The sequence below is a fragment of the Daphnia pulex genome, chromosome 8, assembly GCF_021134715.1.
Source record: "Daphnia pulex isolate KAP4 chromosome 8, ASM2113471v1".
In the NCBI taxonomy this organism is placed as follows: domain Eukaryota; kingdom Metazoa; phylum Arthropoda; class Branchiopoda; order Diplostraca; family Daphniidae; genus Daphnia; species Daphnia pulex.
This window is the reverse complement of record NC_060024.1, coordinates 9,398,994-9,423,252: the sequence shown is the minus strand read 5'-3', so window position 1 is coordinate 9,423,252 and position 24,259 is coordinate 9,398,994. Positions and strand designations below refer to the sequence as shown.

Sequence of the window (24,259 nt, the reverse complement as noted above, 5' to 3'; positions counted from 1 at the left end):
CTTGTTGCTGAAAAATGGCAACGATGCCCGTCGCTTGCTTTGGCATCGATCCGTTTTTAGCTGCGTGCGGATGTGTTTGGAGTTTTGGATATATTGGGAATGTTGTTTCTCTCCACCCTGATCAACACTGACAACTTTCGAAGTTGAAACCCCCCCCTAGACTGTATGTACGGATATACTCGAGGTATACCATCTAGCTATGTTTATGCATCTGTTTTTGTTTTTTTGCCTCAATTGCAGCGTCGAGATGTGTGTGCATCTAAAATCCTACACGGCGTTCTTGTATGTCTAACCGTACATGTTACGTGTATTAAATTTCTCACCGTATGTATACGAGCAAGTTTCCATATTTACAGTTGAGTCCTTGGGAGTGCTTGAGGGACGGCGGGGAGTAGTAGAGTTTTGAGGCGGGCGGGGGGAGTGAAAAACTCTTTGATGTGAGAGAGCTAGAGAAGAGAGGAGCTAGTGGTTTATATAGAGTTAACTGTCGAAGCGGCAGCGACTAAAAACTTGACAAAAGCCCTGGAACACACGCCAGGCAATTTCTAGATATATAGACGATTTCTTGGGATTTCTTCTTCTTCTTGTTCCTGCCTATTGGTTTTGTGCATTGGAGAGAGGAGAGGAATAATACAGGATGGAATAGGCGTTTCCTTGATATCTCTCCGGGGGTCGTTTTTGTTGCGTTTCTCTTGTTGTTGTTTGATTGTCAAAAGGAAAAAAGGGAATAAGAGAAGGGACGATATAGAGAACCGAGTCGAAGCTTTTCATCTTTAATGACAAACAAAACAACAAATGGGACGAAGAGAACGACGACGACGACGACGAAGAGGAGCTGCTCGTCTATATATCGTCCCTTATCTCTCTCCACCATCTATAATAATATCCCTTCGTTCTTTGCCTATAGCTTCATCCTCCCATTATTATCGCCGACAACGACGACGACGACAACAACAACCAGGACGGGAGAAAGCTCCCCGAGTAGTATATTTATATATCTACACGCTTTCCCGATATATATATTCGTCTTCTTCTTCTTCTATACCAATTCCTCGGGTTCGTCTCATCAACCGAGACAAGAAACCTATCTGTAACTGGTCCGGGCAGGCTATATATCCTTCATCCTCCAGCTACAGACAAACACTCGTCGGCTTTAGACATTTTTGTTTCTCATCATCTTCTTTTCCTTCGATTACATACACGAAAAAAAAGAAGAAGAAGAAGAAGAAGAAGCTTCTAGGGCCCTAACAACACAAACACTTTCTTGCTTTTCTTTTAGTCTTAAGACGAATAAGAATAAGTTAGAGATATCTAACAATAATATCAAATGATAGGTTTTTGGGGGGTTTCCCACGTTAACTTTATGTCCAATTTAATGTCTTTTGATTTCCACTTTTCTTAGCTCTCTATTATATAGGTCTCCCCCCGCATTAACTGGGACATTAGAAAATCCATTGACGGAAGAGTTGCTCTCTCTTTCCTGATGACACACACTGCTGCCATCGATTTCAAAATGGAGTCGACCGGCGTGTGTGGCGCAGCGAAAGGCTCTTCACATCAGTTTGGTGGAGGGAGAGAGGATCGTTCCCTTTGATTTCTGATTGTAGCGACACTTTGGGAAAGGGGGGGGGGGGGGAGAGAACCATTTCATGGGCGGCAGGGATTGACGAGAAATCGGTTTTTCAATGGAATGTGATGGATTTATAGGCGGAATTCAAAGTTTGCCCAGCAGCTGCGGGATTTTCCTGCATGCATTATAGAGATATTATACACCGGCGTCGATTTATCCAAACGCGTAGAAATGCGAAGGCCATTGGCCCCCACAGCCAGCCAGAGTACACACACACGTCTAGATCACGGCCGCTGCTTTATAGACCTTCTTAAAAATGTAGTAGGTACTCTGTAAATACGCGCCTGTGTTTGCGCCAGGATTTTCCAGCTTGGTAGGGAGAGACCCCCCGATGTGCACTATATATCCAACAGCGAAAAAGGAGAGTTGGATCTGATCCCGAAAAGAATAGGAGAGAGAGAAATATTCGAGTGTGTGTAGTCTATATTGAAGAGATTCACCGACGCCCCACAGTCCCACAGATATCCATAATCTAAATGGCGCAAAACTTCTCTTTTTAAAATATTCATTTTTCCCGCTTGTTTTTCTTTTCTTTTTTCCCCCTAAATTTTCTAGATTCGCTGGTGTGTGTCTACTGGGGTTATCAGACGGCTCCCCTCGTCTACTATTCTTATACGCACGCTGCGATTGATTAAATATATTTTGGTTGTAGAATTTTTTCTCTTCTCTCCGCTTATATTCGGCGGAGGGGACGGGAGAAAAGGGCCGACCTTTTCTCTTATCTTGGCCGTCGTCTCTATACATATCGATCGGCTATGTAGAAGCGCACAGCACAATGACGTTGTTGGCCAGCTCTGAACCTTTTTCAGACTTTTACATATTATTTTTTTGTCCTGTTGTTGTTGTTGTTGTTCGTCCCCTCCATCTTTTTCTCTGTGTGTTTGTGATCTTACATATAAGAAAAAAAAAAAAAACTCGGGATGAGGCATAATATATATTTAGTTCTCCGGGAGATTTATGCTGTGTGTTGTACATGTGCAACCGTATTAGATTCCCCGGGCTGCTTAAAAACTCAGCTTTGACACACATCAACTTTTGGTATATACTTACAGAGTATTAGCCTCTCTCTCTCTTTGCTCTTTGCTCTCTAGTCTTATCATGTACTTTATTCTCCCTCTATTTTCATTTGCCGGCTGGCATGTGTACGTTCTCATATGCCGGGCAAAGAAATGGGAGAACGACACTAAGGGAAATTCACTAGAGTTCATTTTTTTACCCTGTCAGAAAGAATTTCCTTTTTCATAGAAATGGCTAACTTTCTTTTTTCTTTTTTCCTTTTTGAAGAAAACAAAACAAAAAAGGGGAGAAGGCGGCCCAGTGATATATGCATGTTACAAGGCTATATAGTGGTATATGTAACTGTTGTTATATATGTATATTCGTGAAGTATCGTTCAACCGGACATGAACGCAGGGACACAAACAACAACAAGAGCAACAATGCGACAGGCTCACCACTATAGAAACTGACCGGAATAAATAAATAAATCCATCAAAGAAATGAGATTTTGAGTTGCGCGCGCTAGCTAGCATTAGATACCTTATACATAGTATATAGGGTGTGTATATAGTAGTAGTCGTATATAAGGTGGGCCAGACCCTTTTGTTGTTGTTGGTGGGCCTGTTTTGAATTTTCGAGCTGTTTGAACGGGACGTCAGTGAAAGAAAAGAAAATGTGGCAAAAGTGGACGAGTTGGAAAGTGTTGGCGGGCGGCGGAGCGCGGCGGCGGCGGCCGTGAGTTCTTGTTTGCGGCTAACTTTGCAGCTCCAGTCCTTGTAGGAAAAGTTGGGAGAGAAGAAAAAAAAAGAATCAAACGGGAGAAATAAATAAAAGAAGAAGAAAAGAGAAAAAAGAAAACAGCCAGCCCCCCACCCCAAATAACATGACCAAGTTTCATACAAGTTAGCCAAGTGAATAAAAGCAGCACTCTCTGCGCGCTGGCAGTTTCCCTTCCATATAATATAAATATATATACGTGCGGCTGTGGCGGCAACAGCAGCCTATTTCTTTCCAGTCCTTCTATAGTTTGACTTTTCTTCTATTTTCTTATTATTTTTTTTTTTTTTTTTTACTTTTTTTCTTCTTAGAGAGGGATAGAGCAAAAGCTCTAGCTTGAGTACACACCCATATATAGTATCTCGGCGTCTTTCATCGATTATCGATCGTTTGATTATCCCCTGTCCCTCAGTCGCAATGGGGGGTAGAGCTGCTTCTGCTGCTGCTGTTGGCCGGGAGAGGGAAGGTTTCATTTATTTTCCTTGGATGTCATCTTTTTGTAAAAAGGGAGGGAAAAAGCAAAGCAGAGAGGATGGAAATGATTTCCCCCAGTTCTTTTTTTCTTCTTTTCTTATCATCCCCCGTCTGATGTTGTGGAAGTCTCTCTCTTTTTCTGTCTCGGTGGATATAGGCAGTCGCTAGTCTGGTCTGGTCTCTTGAGCTGACCTTCTCAGCGATTTGTCGATAGTTGTTTCTTTTCGCCTCTTTTGTTCCAATTGTTCCAATTGTCCTGTCCACCTCCTCCTCCTCCTTTCCCCCCCCCCCCCCTTTCCCGTAAAAGAAAATCAGTGTCATCATAGGCCAATAAATATCGGCTAAAAAGAAAAAAAAAAGCCGAGGCAGCACTAGTGGCCGTCCTATTACTACTCACTGGCTATACACAAACGACCCGACCGCTATCTTCTACGACTCCATAATGGCCGGTACATAAACTATTGTAGTCGATGCTTATTGCTTCGACTATTACTACTCGGTTGCGAATAGAGAATGGATGAAAAAAGAATAGGGCCAGGCAGCAGTAGCAGCAGTAGAGAGAGAATGAAGGAAATAATAGCTGATGGGGTTGGTTTCGGTGGGGGGGAGGACTGAACGGTTGAACATTAGGGGGGAGGAAAACGAGGGCAAATCACGGCCGACTGGCAAGGTGACGGCCGTGCTAGTAGCCTCTCTAAGTATAGATACGGCCAGCAGTGCTGTAACTGTAGACATCAGCAGTAAATGTAGTGATGCATGCGCTCGCATCAAGGACACACACACACACACACGAGATCGATCAGATCAGCAGCGTGTGTGCTGCGTCGCCCAATGCGCCTTTTTTCCTTTTGATTTTTCTTCTTCTTCGTCTTCTTCTTCTTTTTGGGTTGTATAGTTTCTTTGGCCTTATTTGGAGGCGTGACTATATTCACGTGATATCACATGACCGAGAGAGAGAGGGGGGGGGGGGGGGGGAGAAGGAAAGTGATCGATCGCCAAAAAGGAGTGGTCAATCAAAAATGGCGCGTCATCAAATCTCGTCGCGTTTGTGCGATGCCGAGAGAGTAAAAAAAAGGAGAGATGCCGTCACACACACACACACATGAAAGAAGAGACTCTTTTTTCTTTCTTTCTTCTTTCTTTGGCCAAGCAGTGGGGGGGAAAGCAAATCAAACATTCAAAAGATTGACGGATAGGCTATCACAAAGTTTCAAGAAGCTATGCGACGAGGCTTTGGCGCACTTGAACAAATTGCGTTTCGGATTAATAATCGATTCGTTTAGCCAAGCAAAAGAAGAAAAATAGTCTGGTGACCTTATTATTTGCCCCGCCTATATATATAGTATACAGATAGATCTAATATCTATATTAACAATAGCGCGGAGAGAGATGAGAGTTGGATATTTATTAATGCGTGTAATATGTAATAAGGACGCCATTATTGCTCTTAATAATAAAAGAAGGAATATAAGAATAGGCAAAAAAAAGTACTTTGCCGTCTGTCGTTCAGATTCTCCCTCCCCACTTCCCAAATTCATTTCCGCCGATGGCAGCCGTGTCGAATCATCCGCTCGTGCGATTCTAATTTCAAACAAATTAATAGGAAAAAAAACACAACATAAATCCATGGGGAGTATCAGAACCCTCCCACTCGCTATCACGATCGAATCCATTTCGATTTTTTTCTTTTTCTTTCTTGAATAAAAAAATAACGGCAATCGCCCAAAACGACACGACCGTCTAGCAGCCCCCAAAAAGAGAAGGAAATGTTACATAGCGAGCGTATATATAAAGCATACACAGCTGAGAGAGAGAGAGAGGGGCTGTGTGCTGTTGAATCATTCAGTTGGGGCCAACTTGATGGATGGTCGTTGTTGTTGTTGCTGTCGTGAGGAGCTGGAGAGAGGAGCTCAGCATGGCACACAATCGCCGGAATTATCATTCTTTGTTCGACCCTGTTGTTGTATAGCTCCTGCGGTTAGATTCTATACGGTGGTTAGTTCTTCTCTCTCCTTCCGTCTACTTTATTTTTCCCCGGATAAAATATCTCGGGACAACAATCTTTCCCCTTCAACGAAATGTATTATAGAACCGATTGATGTGGCGGCCACGGCCGGGACCCCCTCCCGAAACTGATGGCTGAGCTGATCCGATGCTCTGAACTCGTCCATCAAAAATTTGATGGCCCAGGAATATAGTCTATTCTCCGTATAGGATTTTTTTCTTTCTCCCCTCTACTATCTCTCGCCCGTCTATACACAGCGTTTAAATATTAGATATTGTTGGGTCCCTCTCGACATTCTCCAAAGTGGCAGAGGGCTTCAAAGCCAACAGAGAAGAAGAATGTTGGCTATGCTAGGCGCTGTTGATTTCGACGGGAACTGAATATAAACCGGGCCGATGGCTGAGGGGGGATGATGATGATGATGCCCTGAAACCTTTTCCTAGGAAATCGTATTAAAAGGCGAAGGCAGCAGCAGCAGCAGATGAAACGAATTTGAACGGCATCGTCAGCATTCCGTCACGTTATATTTTGTCCTCCCCGGCTTTGATTACTTTTTCTATCTATTTTTTTTTTAATGAATTTCTTTTTTATTTTGATTTTCGTCTTGTGAAATTTGAACGATTAGATTGGGCAGAAAAGTTTCACCCGTCCTTCGTTTCATTAACGTTTCCTCCAGTTTCCTCCTTTTGATTTTGATTTTTCTTTTCTCGCCGGCCTCCCTCGTGTTCCGCCGTCTTGAATTCCGTTTCTGTTTCGGAAAGTAATAACACACGACTATATACAACCCGTCTAACTAGTTTGTCATTATTGGATGCGTTTCGATATATGTTTTCGGGGCCATCCGAGACGTGGGGGAAGGGCAAGTAGAGAGAGAGGCAGAGGCTGTGCGAGATTGGAGAAGCAATGAAACTTTTGATTGAAATTCTCTATATGCTCGCTCCGTTTCCCTGGCGCCAGATAGAGAGAAAACATTCGGGAATGCTTCCCTGCAAATCACGGCCGCCTCGTTTTTATTTTATCATTTTTTTTTTATAGAAAAAAATTCCTTTTCAACTAGCGCTGTTGCTGGGCCTTGAAAAATCCTGGCGGGAATCATCAATTCCGCGTGAAAAATCCCTCGAGTCTATACAGTTTAGATATTCAAATGTTCGGAAACGTGAAAAAACAAAAATCTGTCCTCACTTGTTTTTTTTTTCTTTCGAATTTTTTTTTTTCTTTTCAATTTGTCGCGTCGAGTCACGTCCCCCACATACACACTGCCGGAGTTGACTTGCCTCCCCTTCACTTTCTTCTCGCTAGATTCCGTATTAATCGAATTGAATTACACACTCTCGACGTCCGGGAGAGAGAGAGAGGGGGGGAGAGGAGGTTTACACACACACAAGTTGTAACGTTTTTTTCCTTCTCTTTTGGTTCGCTGCTCGGTCGAGATAAAAAAAAATAACCACCCGCACAACTTTTTTTTCCCCCTTTTCTCTTTTGGCTATCTTTTTACCACTGTCCTTGTTATATTGTTATATAAGAGAGGCCGGAGGGGTAGATAGGGAGGGGGGGGGGTTGTTGTTGTTGTTGTTGGTCGGATATTTATTTATATATGTCGTTAAATGTATTTATACGTCGACGTATTATATGGTCAAGTCGAATAGTCCGCACAATGTTGGAGGTTTCTATTTTTTTTCGGGTTTTGTAACTATGGCAACTGTGGAAGGGGGTGGCGATCTTGTAGGGTTTTATCAGCAGTGCCCAGCTACACAGAAGCTGGAGGAGCTCAAACTCTATTCGTCGGGGGAGGAAAAAAAAAGAGAATGAAAAGAAAAAAAGAACCCGCGTGGTACAGCTATTAGATCTTAAACAGTTATTTATGACGTCTACTTAAATAGGAGGGGGCTGCAATATCTAAATACAGGCCTTGCATGATTATACGCACCCCGCACTACGGCATCTCGTAACCACATTTCTGGTGGGGCTCCTGGCTGCCTCAGCGATCGACCGCCCGTCTCTTATACGGTTAACTCACATAGAAGAAAGACGGAATCGCGAAAGAAACTCGGAGAAAATAGTATATAACCAAGGATAAAAGAGACACAAGAAGAAAAAAGGGAGAATGTGTATATGATTATGCTGTGCTAGATGGATGGATGACGTCACAGCAGCAGCGGCAGCAGCTGTCGCCTCCCTCCCGCAACTGCACAGAACCGCTCCCGGTCCAATTAAAAGACCCCATTGAAATGGTGATGAGGGTTAACCTACTCAGTTTCTCTCCCTCCATAGAACCGCGCGTCTACGCGACAGCCTTTCAAAAAGAAAAAAGAAGAAAAAAAGAGAGAAAGGCAAACATCAAAAATTGAAGATTGCGGTCTATTATTCTATCGTTTCTGATGATGCAATTACAACAGCCTTTCCCCCCGCTCTTTATGGGCTTGATTGTCGTCGCATTTGAATAAGAAAATTCGTGATTTCTATTTCTCTATGTATAATGTGTCATTCACGCACTCGTTTCGCTCCGATTGTTCATCTTTCTTATTTTCATTTTTGTATTTTTTGTTGTTGTTGTGTGGAATCTGTTACAGGTTGCGCATTTCTGACGTACTGCACCAGGGAGAGCGCCATCAACGCCCAGAACGCGCTTCATGAAAAGCGGACCTTGCCAGGGGTAAGTCGCTCTCAATAGAACATCATTTATCAGCCATTCAGAGAGCCTTGGCCGTAATTAATTTAGGCTTACACACAAAACTCCCTACTGTGTGTGTATGGCAGCAGCACACACATCTCTTAGACGTAATATATGCACGACTTTGCTCCAAAACGTTTGCGCGCCACAATCAAACGAAGGGCGACCCGGGCGACCTTTTTTTAAAAAATAAATACCCTCCCCCCTTCTCTGCTTCCTTTGATCGAATCATAAAGCACGTCGGCAAATTACTACACTATACACGTCTAAATGATTTCCGTCTTGCCCCTTTCAAGTTGATCATCAAACAGAAATTTCTTTTTGTCGGTTTTTGTTGGGTGTTCTTGTTTTACCATTTGATGTGTGGACTGCGCGGAGGACTGTTGTCTTTCCTCGGCGAGGATTACGGCCATCAAGTGCGACGAATGTACAAACAGGTCCAGGGCTAAAGGCTAAAGGGCCCGTGTTTTTAATGGAACGAACTATAAGGCCAAGAAGAAGAAGAACAAGAACAAGAAGGGGGGCCAGCTAAAGAATCGGACGGAGGGGAAACTTGGGGCCCTTATGAGCGCAAATGGGAGAGTAATACGACACAGCCAGGGACTATACACAGCATCAGGATCGAGGAAACAGCACTTAAGCTAATGTCGTAGTCGTCAACCGTCCTCCTCCTCTTCCACCCTATGTTACTGTCTACAAACAAAACCAAGAGAGAGAGAGAGAGAGAGCTGGGCAACTGTATACAGAAACTTGAGTGCAAACTTTGGGTTTCTCTTCTTATTGCCCCCCTCCGCTCTCTCTCTCTCTCTCTCTCTCTCTCTCTGCGCTCTTGTTGAAATGTCGCCATCTTTCTTTTTATATATCCCCCGGAATTAATGGCCGACTATATACTATATATATCTATATAGCTTCTCTTAATAGATTCGTCGCCTTATTCTTTTGATCAAGAAAAACAGCCACTGGGCCATTGGCGGCGATAGAAAATGGAAGCCATCAATTAATAACATCTGCGTAATAACGGATTCATTAGCGCTTTGAGTAATAGAAAACAATGCGAGCCTTACAGGATTATATTATACACGTAGCCTTTTCCTACCCACCACTATAAACATGTTGACATTTCCCATCACTCTGCCCAGTGCAGCCCGGATATATACTGTATATATTGCCTTTGATATACGCAGTGAAACAAGCCAAAAGCAACAGCCTTTATATACAGGACCGCGCCGCTCTAAACATATTGGATGTTTGCACGGCATCAAGAGGACCTGTTTGTGTTGTTATATATTTTATTTTTTATTTTCTCATATTATTCTCTCTCCCAGCGTTGCGTACAGCTGTACATACGACCGTGTTTGCTCAGTCTAGAGACATTACACCACGTCTAAGACAGAGCGTTAACACGCAGTCCGGACAAAATGCTCTCACTCATCTTCTTTGATTATTTTCGATGTGATTCGTTTCGAAAAAAAGTTATTATTTTGATTACGATCAGATTTTCACTGGCGTGTTGTCGGTCCCTGGGATGTCTAATGGGTCGATTTGTTATCTCGGCGGGAGACCATACCAACCCTCCTTGCTCGTGTAATAACTAATAAGTAATAACTATTATTAATGCCCAGACGTCGGACATCTTCCGAGTATATGGGTGGGGGTGCAGGGGGAGAGAGCTAGAGGATATTGGACCGTCTGATTCGTTCAACAGCCCGTGAGGAATTGAAAATCGTTTGATGATTTTTTTTTTTTTTTTTCTTTTTCTATTTCTGAAACGTTTGCTACTTTTTGATTTTTGATGGGAGGGGGAGAAAAATAAAGAACTTACATATAAAAGGACCTTCTTCTTTTTCTGAGGTTTTCTTGACTTTTGGGGGTTTTCCGACTGGATTGGTCGACTTGTTTGATGTCGAGGGACTTTTTCATTTCTACGACCTCCGTGTGGGGTTTTTTTCTTCTTCTCTCTTTCTCCCTCAGCATCGCTTTTCATTCGGAGAGATTTCTGATAACCTACAAGATCGCAATTTCAAGTTGCACCGCCAACTCTTTGGAAAGAAAGAAAGAGAGAGAAGTAGATCTATAATAGCTCTAGATGTAGTATCAGAGAAACTCTGCGGAGTATGTCAAAAAATCGAAAGGGGGGGAAAGAGAAAAAAGAATGAAAAAAAAGGTATTTACGTCACATTTATATCTGCGGTGGTGTACACCACCCCCAAACCAAATAAAAAATATTCGCCTTCAGTATAGTTGTGCTCCTGCTGCAAAAAAATAGTGTAGAAAGAGGCGGTTCTTGGTTTCTTTCTTTCTATCTTTTTTTTCCCTCCCCTCGGAGAAACGACGATAATCAAATGGAAAGGAAAAGCTTTTTAGAAAAGCTTCGTGTGATGACGTTCAGGCTTCTTCTTCTTCTTTTTTCGTTTTTCCTCATTTTTACATCGAAGACGACGACTTATTGCCTCCGTTCCTTTTTCCTCTCACTCTTTGTCCGGATCTCTTCTCATTGCTTCTTGTTCTGCTGCCGCCGACTGTACAGCGACAGCAGCAGCTTCTGCTCCTCTTAACAACATGACAAAAAAAAAGAGAAGGGAGAATTTCCCGTCCGATCGATACTGATTGGATCATGAGCCGCACTCGATATCACGGCCAACATTTTCCTAGAGAGACTCTATCCCCCCCCCCCCACGTCGACTACTACTACTACTACAGTCTAAGGTATGAGATAGACCAGTAGCAGTAGTAGGCCTCCGAAGTGGAGTCACATTTGCCTGCAAGGGGCTTCCAGGAGAACCGAAAAAATATATTTACTTGATGTAATAAGCCCACCCTCTTTCCTCCTACTTTTTTTCTTTTCTCCCCGGTATGTCATCTATCAATATCGAACACGCCAGCACACGCCAGAGGTCTCTCTTTGACTTGCGGGTGGGGTGTGGGGGGGAGGACGTTCGATGGGCGAGAAATCGGTTGCTCTGTTATACATGTATATGTACTACTACTACATTGGTGAGGATCGATATGATATTTCCTCCCGATCCTGCCGCTTCCTTTCTCACAGGAACTCGGGTCTCCTTTTATTTTTTCTTGCTGGCCCTTTTTTGGCTGGTCTTTTATTGTCAAAGAAGATGATATAAGGAACTGCTGGAGAAGCGGACAGAGTCTACACACAGTTGATGAAAATGTCTCCTTTTTTTCTTCTTCTTCTTCTTCGATATTTTTATCCCGTTTGTTTCCTATTCCCATCCATCGGCAGAACTGTGAACGTTGTGCTGACCTCATCTCGTCGCCGGACTATGGCGAGTGGGCAGACTTATTTGTGTGTATAAAGAGAGTAGTTGTACTGAACTAATACAACTGCCATTACACACAGTCGTGTACTATAGACGAGAGAGTCGCCGCTGTCGAATCGATAAATGAGGGGGCCCGATCGATGGTGGCCGTGCACTTTCCTTTGGGTCCCCCCCCACGTCATATATAGCCTATATAAATGTATAGGAGAAAATAAAGGTCCAATTCAGTCGTCGTAGAGTTCCTTTTTTCCTATTTTTAAGGACCACATCGACACCGTCACAACGTCCGCCAGGCCCTTTTTTTTTTCTTCTTTTTCAATAGCCCATCACCTTTCACGACCTCTCAGCTCTAGAAGGTTTCAACTTCACAGCGAGCCAAGGGACCAGCAGAAAAAAGAAAAATGAGAGAGAGTTTGGTCGATTTCCTTTTTCTTCAATAGGCGCAAAAAAAAATAATAAAATAAAATAAATACAATTTTTTCTCTTCTTCTACTCGGTTCTTTATATACTCTGGCCGGCCGTCGCCATCTGCGAATGAAAGACGCCCAAGTGTTGTCGATTATTTACTGTATAGCGTTTATTTTTTCTTTCTTCTTATTTCTATTCGACGGCTGGTATATTATAAGACATACACAACTGGGAGAGGGTGGACGAACCATCCAGAGCCAGCGTCCATTGACGAGGTTTTGATAGGAGCAGGAAAGAAAGAAAAAAAAAAGATTGAGAGAAAACTTAACGCACACAGAAAACAGCCCCGACAAGATGACGAGATGGAGTTGACATTTCGGAAATGAGAATCTACAGGAAGCGAAAGAAGAAGAAGTCGCCTGGTTCTTGGTAATTTTCTTTTTTCAACTGTTGGCGACATTCTAAAGATCGAAAGAGAAAAAAAGGGAAAAAAAAAAAAGGTTCCTGGCTTAAATGCGGAAGCTGAAATGGTCGTTCATTTTCATTCCATTTCCACCCAAAAAAGAAGTGGAGGGGAACTGGTGGGTGGCTTTATAGTAGTAGAAGATTGTGATTGTATGAGTTGAGGATTGGCGCTAGATGGCAGTGATTGAAAACGGTCGGATAACTCGCCATCATCGACAACAACAACAAGGAGACCACCGAGCCCCGCCAGCCAGAAGAAACGACTCCTCCGCATGGTGGTGGTAGTGGTGGTGGGGGGAGAAATGATGAAAGACATTTTCCGCAATGGATGGATGGATGGATGGAGTCGAGGCAAGACAAGAGGCAAATCTCCGAAATTGGAAGGAAGAAGAGAGAGAGAGAGCCGTGTGCCATTTAGCCGAAACGAGACCACATTCCGTCCGGCCAAAGTCGGGTCGGGAGAAATGTGTGCGGATTAATCAACATACGACGACGACGACGACGACGAAGCTGGGAAGGAAAAGCCGCTTCCTCCTCCTCCTCCCCTCTCCTTTGAAGTCGTCGTCGGGAAATATCTATAATAATAGCAAGGAACGAGACGATGAGAGAACACAACTATAAAAGAAAAAGAAGAAGAAGAACGGCGGCGGGGGTTTGCAGTCGCTCGCAGCCGTGCAACGACTGACAATGAGAATTGCATCCGAGTTTAGATATTCCCACCCTACCAAAAACCCGCCCCGCCGCTTCTGCTTCTCTCCTGCCACACCCAAAAAAAAGTCCCGAATCTTTTTTTTTTCTATTTTTGTTTCTCCTCATTGCCCTTTTCTCGTCCTCTGCTTTTTCATCATCATCTTCTTCTTCTTCTTCTTCTTTCCCTTTTTGTTGTTTTGCCTTCCGGATGCGAAGGGGGGCGCCCCTGCGCCATCCACTGAAGCGACGTCGACTGCCGATGGATGCCGGGAATCGATGCCGCCTTGATTGAAGTCCCTTGTACTACACAACAACCAGGACGTCTCTCTCCTTCTCTCTCTTCCTTTTTTCTTTTTGGCTTTCGTCTTAAGAGATTTGCGGATAAAAATCCAAACGGGAGGATGAAATAAAAGAGGACAACGACGTCGGTCGCATCCGATTGTGACGTCATCGATCCAACCTTGGCGCTTTCTCTCCATCTCTTGTTCTTGTCTTCGTAGTAAAATAGTAGAAAGATATTTATAGAAAGAAGGCGTGTCTCCTTCTCCCTGCCGTTGGGATCCTCCCGATGCGGAGGAGGAGGAGGAGGAGAGTCGAAGCAATCGGACAATGTCAACTTCTTTTTACACGAAATCTTTCAAAAAAAAAAACGGACACACAAGAAGAAGAGGGAGGGACAGAGCAAAGAAAGTGGACACACACACACACACAATCGGCGGAATTGATCGACGACATTCTCTCCCCCTCCTTCTCTCTCCCGCGTCCGTTTCTGCCGGAACGCGGAGATCATACACAACTGATCGTTCATCGGGAGATTTTTCCTTTTTCTTTTGGAGGGGGGAGCTGTACGGAAAGGTCCAGCATACACAACACAGTCACATGCGATGGGACGGTTCATCAATAGCCGCAAATGTTGTAGAAGGGGGATAGAGAAAAATGCCGTTGGTGAGGAGAATATCTCGGGCTGCTGGACTGGGCACGAGAGTTTTTGAGAATTTTCTTTGGGGCCCCATCCGCCCTGGCTGCTGGATCTCGTTGGGTTGCGCAGGGTGGGGTGGTAGGCACAATGGAAAGATGAATAGACATGTGTGTACACATTTCTGATACGGAGCATATCCAGATGGATGTTGAGAGAGAGAGAGAGAGATATCATCCAGATATCTCTCTCCATATCATAACCGGACGAGCGGAAAGAGCCGCAGCATCAGCAGGGCGTGACAACAATGGCATCCACCCAGCTACTAGGAGCTCCTGCTGCTGCTGCAGCTCCTATGCAGAGTGTCGATGATGCCCAGATACTTTCTCCTTGATGATACTCTCTCTCTCTCTTCCCTTCTTCTTAACCATATCTCTATCTTTTCTTTTCTTCTACTTTTCCGCCCTGGCACGGACAAAAATTGTCCAGCCAAAAAAAGAAAAGAGACGAGGATTTTTTCGGGGGGAGGGTTTTTTTGTTTCCTTCTTTTTCTTTTGAAAGAATATTCCGCGGGCGGAGGGAACAACAGCTTTTCTTCTTTTATTATTTCGGTTGGAGATGGTCATATCTTCTTTTTTGTATTCGGAATTGGGTTGTGTCCACATCTCCTTATGAGAATAGGATCTGGTTGGGGGGTGGGGGTGGTTCCTACATCTTTGTGTGTGTGTTCCGTGGTGAACGTGACTGCTGACAGACATGGAACGGACGGACAGAGTCTATGCTGGCGTCTAAGATATCTTTTGTGTTCGTCTCCGGACCCCCCTCCTGTATGTGTGTGTGTGTATATCTCTCAGTACACATTCGATCCAATTTCCTATCCTGTTTGCTCCTGAGGTCGTTGTCGTCGATTGGTCCTCCCCTTTTTGCGACTTAGGCTCCTTGTCCGCTCCTCTCCGGCTGGCTGGCCTGTCCTTCATCCCCTCCACCCCCATCGTCTATAACGAATTAGATTGAGGCCAACGAGTGTCGTCGATGCCTGTCGATTGCGATGATGTCGCCGAATCCAACACTGCAGGATCGTCTCCATTCTCATTTTGGCAAATGTCGTCATCAACACCAGTCCGTCTACTAACTATAGAGGAGCTGGCGCCCTCAATGGCCGGCCAGTTTCCTGTCCACTAAGACGAATCTCTTGGATAAATCAAGGGGAGGGGGAAGCTTTGCTCCTTAAACCGTCCCATTCGTTCCTGTTTTCTTATTTTCGCTACAAAAAAGGAAAAAGGAAGAAAAAAGGAACCAAAGTGCGAGAGAACCGAGCGGCTGCTTTTCGAGAGCGGCCCGCCCGCGTGTGAGACGTTTATGTGAAGAGTGTCCGGTCTCTCTCTTCTCTTCTGTGTACCGAAAGAAAAAGAAGAAGAAGAAGAATAAGCGCCTGGTGTGTACATTCGATTGATGTTGTTGCGTATCGTCGAAAAAAAGAAGAAAAAGTGAGAGAGGCCCAGCCCAGCACAAAACAAAAAAAGAAAAAAGGATATTATTATTAGTTGCCTTAAAATAAAAAAGAGCTTAGCGCAGCCCGTCTCGGCCGGCCGAGATAAAAGGAGAGCCTATAAGATGACGACACAAGCGAAACACACACACACATCTACCAGAAGAAAAGAAATATACTATAGTAAAGTGGACCGACCCGACCCGTTCAACCGGCGCTGCCCTTTTTCCCTTTTGTTTCTCGCACAAGAAGCGCAATCTCCGCACAAGCCGGGCGGGCGCAGCGCAGCACAGCATGTATCCAGCGCGTTTGCTCGTCCGTCCCTCATATTATATTCGAAACGTCTATGTAGCAGCAGCATAAGGTTATATTATATATATATTCTCTCTCTATACATACATCCACAGTAGTCGACATTCAATTGGTTTGTGCTAGACGAGCAAGAGTGTGTATGCACAGAGTTTCTCTCTCTCTTTTGTTTCGAGATAAGCGGGCCGGCCGAGTCCCGTCCCGCCGGTTATTTGGGTTCCGTTTTCCGGCCAAACGACTTTGGCCTGGGTCCGAATAAAATGTCCGATGGAGAACAAAACGGACGAAATCTGATTCCATTTTCCCCGTAATAGCTAGCTAGATGTATTTCTTTCATACTGTAGTAATCGACATCCAAATGATTTGGACGCGCACAGCTCATGATGAGATATTGTGCGCTGCAATATCGAGTTTTATCGACCCAGTTGCTCCCAATTAGTTATTGATTCATTTCATAAGGGACCGTCGTCGACGTCGTCGTCGTCCATTTGACATCCGAACAGACGTTTATTCCATCTTTGTACGGAATTGCAAAAGCAATCGTGTATAATACACAAGGGGGCGAGGGACAGAGAACACCGAGCTGCTTATGGTCGACTTGTTTGCGATTGTGTCCGGTCCAGTGGAGCCCATCAGACGTTGTAGTTAATTCAAGCGCGGACACTCGAAAACTTTCGCTTATACATATACCTGCAACCTCTCTCTCTCATCTCTCTCCGCAATCGTTTGACGTGGCCCACCTTTTTTGTATTGAACCAACAGCTGGACTGCCCAATGTATTATAGAGACACACTCTCAGTTGGGGCGCCAGCTGTCCACTCTTGCATTTCCTGAATCTTATTTTTGATTCGGTTGTTCATCCGTTTCCCTTTTTTTTTGTATGTGTGTGGAGTGGAGTCTGGACTTTCTTATTGTGCAGACGACACTCTGAATCCCCAATCGCTTTATTCCCTTTTTTTTGGCCGGTTGTCAAAATACCCCCCGGCCGTCCCGCGCCGACCGGCTATAAATAACAAATCCATGTACATCGTTCATGTGTGTGTGTCTCTCTCTCCGTTATTTTTGTTTCTATCTATTGCAAAACCAAACAGCGGACAGAGCTCCTCATCAAAGGTGAATATAGCGTAGACAGAAAAAGAAAGGAATAACGAGATCCACGCCCTTGTAACCAAATAATCATCGAATTGTAGTAGGACATTATTTTATTAGCGAATCAATAAAATCCGGCCACGCGCTGCGGTCTGGTCTGGTCTGGGGAAAAAAAGAAAAAAATAATTCCCCTTTATTATTTTTGTTTTCAATATTTTGGCAATGGCTATAGTACACACGCAGTTTTGTGTTGGCGGTGATCCTTCATCTGTGGATGAGATCCTTGCTGCTGGATTTGACCCCCTCCCTTCCGTGTCAGTCGACAACGGCGGTCGTCGTCGTCGTCGTGCTAAATCTAGCGAAAGACCCACCAACTTTTTGATCATTTTTTTGTTTTTTGTTTTTGCGGGCGGGTGATTTTTCTTCGCTTCCAGCGTCTTGATTTGTTTGTTTTTTGTTGGTTCTTTTTGTGTCTTCTTCTTTGCTGTTGTCGTCTGTTTCGTGTCCCGCTTTTGATGAACGAGTGGCGAGGAATTATCTCTCCATGAAGGGCAGCATTTAGTTTTTTCTTCTTCTTCTTCTAAGAAAGAAAGAAAGAAGATGTGATGCTCGATAAGAAATTGTGGCTGGAACATTGCAACGGGAGGGGTGGGGGAGCTCAGTAATCCCGAGTTGGTCTATCCGCAATATTGTGCACAGAAGAAATGACGTGCTCGGTCGGCGGAAGCTGCTCGTTTTCATTTCTCTCCTTTTTCTTTTCTTTTCTTTTCGCTCGACTCTCTTAAACAAAACGAGCTTTTCTCAAAGTATACTTAAAAAACCCAGACCAAAAAGTTTTTTTTTTTTTTTTTTTGTTCAGTTGATTTTTTTATGTGTACATCCTCCGATGCAGCAGTCGCCATTTCAAAGAATTAGACCCACGGGGTCGTCGAATCTTTTTGATTTATCTAAATGACGGGTTCACATAATTTGATGCCGGGCGAAATCTGGAAACCCCATCGAAAAAATGAAATAAAAAAATGTTAATTCCAATTTGATTACAAAGATGGAGAAAGAGCATCTTAATCATCTGCTTTGGATGACGCATTACCAGCCAGCCCAGCGAATCTAAGGTGACTATAGCAATACATCTCAACACGTCCAGCAGCAAAAAGGAAAGAAATATAAAGAAGAAAAAAAAACGGTCGCGCCGGACGCGCACTCAATCTTCCACGTCCGGGAGAGTCTTTTGCTTTTGATGTTATTTTTTTGGGAGGGTTGGGGGGCCTCGCCGATGCACTCGTCGTTCATTCCATCGGGACGGAATCTTTTTTTTTTCTTTCTTCGGTGACGCAAGAGCCACAACAGCATTGCCCCCCATTTTTTTGGTAGTGGAAGGGTGGGGGGATGACGTCGTCGATGCTGGACATGGGTCTCTCTATTATTCGATATTGCTTGATATATACTATATGTATTAAGAATAATATTTCTTTAGTCGGTTGCGCTCGAGTGCGTGGGCGAGAACGGGGGTTGATGGGGTGGGGGAGGTTTGATGGTCTTAGGTGTTTGTCGGGTGGGGTTTTTCTTTCTTTATACTTGCACTCGGACGCTCTTCGCCATGTGCCATGCGAGGTACGGATGAGAGCAGCCGAGAGCAGCCGATTTCTCCACGATGACGAAACTCCGCCCTCGGCACGCGCGCTCTTTGCGCTCCGCTCCGCCTGACCTCGTTTATCAGCAGACTCCAGCACCGAACCGATCCGAACCCCTTTTTTTCTTCTTCTACTTCTTCTTTTATTACATCTCTGTGCTATACTCTTCTTTTTCTTCTTCTTCTTTATATTCGAATGAATTTCTCGTTCGAGTATAACCACCACCACCACAAAAGTTAATTTTTTTGAAAAGTATGTGGCTGGGGCCGTGTGTGCGGTTGGTTCACGCATCGCGGGCGATGATGAGAGTGAAAGAGGATGTACCAGAGACCCTCCTCCTCCTCCCATTGCCACCCACGGGATGTAGAGAGGCGAGCGCTGCTAGCCAACACGCAGAGCGCCGTGTGTGTGTGTGTTATAACCTGCTGCTTCCGGGCTCTGATGTGCTCGCCGCAGTTTCTTCTTCTTCCAGAGCGCAAACCAAATCAAATGATGTAGTAGACTAGTAGTAGTAGGGACGGGGACGCGGGTGCGCTGCCGAGGGAGACATGTATAGAGAGAGAAAGGGGTGGTCTTTGATTTGTTAATGACTAATTAGTTTTCTTGGGAGCCCAGGGAAAGTCACTTGCTCAAGTAGAGAGAGAATCATGAGAATAAAAAGAAAGCAGAAGAAGAAGAAGAAAGTCTGGAGAACGGAGGGAGAACTTGTTGAAAAGTGGCGGGCGGATTGATGCGGTCGCCCGAGTAGACGACGACAGACTCATCATCAGTTTCCCCTTTGCCACAGCTCGCCTTCTAATTAGTCGAGTTTTCCCAAAAGAAAAAGAAGAAGGTGAAAAGAAGAAGTAGAAGAAGAGTACGAGCTGATGAAACACAGCGGGGAGCAGCTGGATGAAAGTGGAAGTACGACGACCGCCGCCAGTCTATAGGGTTGCGCCCTTCATACTCTCATCTTTTTTTCTCTTTTCTTTTCTTCTTTTATTTGAAAAAAACAGCTTGGAATTGCCGCACGTATTGATCTCGTTATAGAAGAGGCAGATGGAGGGGGGTCTATCCTTTCTCCCGACCCCGTCATAGACGACACACGCGGGAGCCGAGCAGCGCCAAAGAGACTGGAATATTAATAAAGGGCAGATCCAACAGCCCCCCCAACCAAACTGTTCGTCTAGCGTCGGGTTGTTGGAGAGACTGGAATTTTGATCACGTAGGCCTGGCCCACACGACGGCCCTCTCCTTATGTGTGTGTATATACCTCTAGGTAGATTGAATTCCGACTAATTTGAGCTCCCCCGGCCTTTTCTTATATAAACTACACACAAAACAAGAAAAGTCAAAGATCCTGCAGCTCCTGCTTTTCTAAATGAGAGCAAAAGGGATTTAAGTTTGAGAATCCAATCTAATACCGTCCGGGTTATTATCAAACTAATCAAGTCGACGGGGACAAAAGCAACTTGTCCGTCAATCGTCTCAGCTCCTATTGCGAGTTGTGTGTGCCGGATGAGAAAAAAAGAAAAGTTTTTCGCCCGGCAGCAGAGTATAGAGTAGAGATGAGATATAGAATATGCTGGGCAACTTGAAAGAGAGAGAGAGCGTTACACAACTCAGTGCAGGTTGATATATATAAACATGAAGCCGGGCGAGCGCAGCAGATGAGATCAAACATTCATCACCCTCGCAAGTTTCGGGACCCGCGGAGCCCGCCCGCCTTGCGCCCCGCGCTTATTTGATTGCTTTTTGTCATCCGACACTTTGTGCTCCTTTCATCTTGTCAACTGCCAGGGTTGTTAATATCGCCGCGATGAACGATGAAATCGTCATCGGAAATGAAATTTTTTGTTCGAGCGATTATCGCGCGATAGGTTTCAAAATGAGTATCGATCGATAATCGCGTTTTCATCGCCGATGACGCGATAGCGATAGTTTTTTTAAAACTGCAGACTGCTTAAAAGTAGCATTCAGTTACAGCTGAAACTGGATGAGCACTACAGTTGTGTATTCGCTCATCCATGTTTTTTTTAAATACCACGTCCGAGTTGGAAAACAAGGGATATTGTTAATATAGTTTTTCTGCTTTTGAAAAAAATATGCAGAAAAATATTTTATAATTTTTTTTTAATTTTGCAACGTTGTAAAAAGTATCGGCGACTATCGGCGATTATCGCACCGATACTTTTTGGAAACTTCATCGTTCGATAGTCGGCAATAAAAAAAAACACCAATATTGCTATCGCAATCGGAAATACTTATTTTTTGCGATATTAACAACCCTGTCAACTGCACACACACACACACCCCGCAAGGAGTTTGCGGTGGTTTCCCCGTCTAGATTTATCCACTACCTATACTATCTATAGAGAGAGAGAAATGAATGAAAATGATGTAACAAGGCACCGTCCCAATTTTATTGACGGACCAACCCTTTTTCGATGTAGAGATATGACGTCTTATCTCGAGGTGTTGTAAAAAGGTTTATGTTATATTTATAGTAATTCCGCTTTGGATTTTTTTTTTTTTTTTTCCCTTTGGATGACCAACCAGCAAAGACGAATGGCCGGACAGCTTTTTCTTTTTACCCAACCCTTGTTGATTGGATTTCTTGTGCCGGCTGCCGACCCGTTTATCTTTGGCTGGACAAGAGTTTTAGAGCTGGGAGAGAAAAGCGCGGGCTATATAAAATGTATTGACCAAGGAGGAGCTGGCCCAGTCCAGTCCAGTAGGAAGCCAATGTGAGGAGAGAGCCTGTCGAACGACTTGTTGTAGCCTTTAAGGGTATTACTCTCTGTCCCTTGACTCTCTGAACGGCTGCGGCTTTTCTTTCCTGATGAATGATGCGCAAACGGCCCGTCTCTTATCGCCGGCTATTGCTTGCTGGAACCAATGGCCAAACCCGGTTGGCCCAACTATAAAGAACCTTTAAGTAGAGAGTTGTGTGTGTGAGCTGTGCTGCGGTGCGTTTCTCTAGAGCTAGAGCTGGGCGGGGATTGTCAGGAGCTGGGAGAACCGGTTGCCTTTATTTCCGCGTCATTTCCGCTCCAACAACTCGAGCTGTTATGCAGGCGAAAAGAGAAAAAAAAAGGGAACTATATAATGTCTTTTTTTTTCTCTTTTTTTTGGGGGGCCGGCGACGGACCGATGCTCTGCAGCTGGCCTGATGGCCAAACTAACATTCAAGAGAATCGCCATTAATTGTCAAAGTGTTAACCCAAATGTAGATAGGCGCAGAGTAGCTACATCTATCTCCTATATACCTGTTGCCCCACGAACAGCTGATAGTGTGCACACTGTGCACAGGTCGGTGCAGTTGGGAAACGGGGAGGAGGAGGCTTTGTATGGACTCTGCAGCTTCTGCAGCTCCTGTCCGCTTCACTCATCCAGCACAAGTTTCAATTACATCAGCACACAGACAGATGGACGGACGTATATGTGTGTGCGTGTGTGCAAGGGAGAAGGTCTTTTGTCTGCTGTCTCCTGGATTCGCTCGAAAAGGGCGGAGTCAGGAGCTATATAGGGTCCCGGCTTTATTGGCCATTATGTAGTAGGATGAGGAGAGCCGCCGCTGGTCGAGGCCTTTCAATATCTTTTGTTCCATCAAGACATAAGTAGTCGCTTTTACATGTAATATACTCTCTCTCTCTCTCCTCTCCTCTCTCTCTCTGTGTGTACATGTATACACGGCTGGATGGATGGATGGAGAGATATATAGACGGACGCAATGGTAATATAGATATATATATACATATTAAATGTATAGAATACAACGGGACGATTCGACCAATCCAATTACTTGCACCAGTGAACTTTGCCCGGCTCGACTCGCTCGGATGGCGCAGCAAGAAGCTGACGATGCCCCATCCCAAATGTTATTGTCATCGCTTATTCTAATGTCTACCTATTGATCTCAATTGCACAGAGAGCGTATTAGAAGTTTCGCATCATTTTTCGACTGTTCTAGCGGCAGATTACAATCTAGCTCCTTATTCGCCAACTTCATAGACGTACGACGTACATCTAGGAGCCCCTCCGTCGGGACCTATAAGAGTGCCATAGGTTAATAGGGCTATGACAGAGTTTGATTCGTTCTCTTATTACTCGTCTAAGGACCCAATTAAACAATAGATGATTCACTTTTTTTTTTCTTTTTTTTTCAGACTGTCAGCGCCGGTTAAATTGGCATGAATCAATTGTTTTGAACTATCAAAGTTGTCGAATTTCTCTTCTTTTTTCTTTAAGGTACAAGGACAGAGTGTTCAAGAACATTGGCGAGCGAAAAAAAGATGTAGTAGACAAAGTCAAAGTAGGAAAGAAAAGTTTATGTAGACACAAGGGTGGAAGAAGAGAAAAGACGCGCCATCATTTGAGACACTTTTTTTTTTCTTTTTTATCCGGAAATCAAAGAAAAAAGAAAAACGAAAAAGTCTATAGAAAAGGGAGGAACAAGAGGGATGACCTTTTCACGCTCGTCGGTCGGCTTCAATCAGGCACATCCATTGTTCCGCTCCCGACTTTGACTCGGCTGCGCGTCTCTCCCAATTTGAGTTTCCCTTGTTAACAAGCGAACTAGGAGCGCGCACAATTCTTTTTTTTTTTCCTTTTTTATATTTTCGAAAAAACTTTTACATTTGTCCCCTCCCTTCCCGCTGCTTTATATATAAATATATACATCTTATAGATTTAGACTTTCAGCCGTAGATGTAGTAGATATGTATATAAGGCCCTTCTACATAATCAACATCCGGCTTATCAATCGATAACTATACAAACTGCAAAACGCTCTCTCATTCCTTTTTCTTTTGGACTTTTACTTTTATTTTTTTATTTATTTTTTGACTCTGCTGGAGTGTTGAAAATGTCATGGATTATTCATCGCGCATACACACACACGCAGGTTCTCTCTCTCTTGATTCTATCGCCTCCTCTCATATTTAGATGGTGGGGAGTGTGGAGAAGGGCCTAAACAAGCGTCGCGCAAAGATATGTATGCAAATTCAGTTCCGGTAAATTTCGTCCTTCTTCTTTGACTCGGTTAGATGGTGTTTTTAGTTTTTTCCCCCCCATCTTCAACTGAATTTTCGCTGGTCTTCTGATCATCGATTCACTCACGGACAAAATGTGTACGGTCCGTCCCCGGAGAGAGAGAGCGCTGGCCTTTTTATATGTATTTATTATATAATACGAAACCAGCTGTTCAGGAGGAGCTGTAGGTCTTATAACTCTATTATTATTATGATTATGATTATTATTATAAGACTATATAGTGATGACGTTGGTGCGGTGGAATGGGATAAGATTTTCTTTTTTTTCCTTAACGCCCTCTTTACGCCCTGCACATAACCATATACATGCACACAGCCCAGCCAGGAAAAGAAGGGGCCAGCATCCTTTATATATACAGAGCTGCGAGTTTGGCCGGGCTGCTGCTGCTGCTGCT

General features: G+C 44.2%; 1 protein-coding gene across 13 annotated transcripts in view; it reads left to right on the top strand.

The window, feature by feature from the left end:
* Positions 1 to 24,259, top strand: part of LOC124200804 (CUGBP Elav-like family member 3-B) — a 64,676-nt gene that overhangs the window by 6,768 nt on the left and 33,649 nt on the right. For all 13 annotated transcript variants that reach the window (XM_046597118.1, XM_046597112.1, XM_046597117.1 and 10 more), the window contains exon 2: positions 8,456 to 8,538. In XM_046597118.1, coding sequence (XP_046453074.1) covers positions 8,456 to 8,538 — 83 coding nt within the window. The remainder of the gene's footprint in view (positions 1 to 8,455; positions 8,539 to 24,259) is intronic.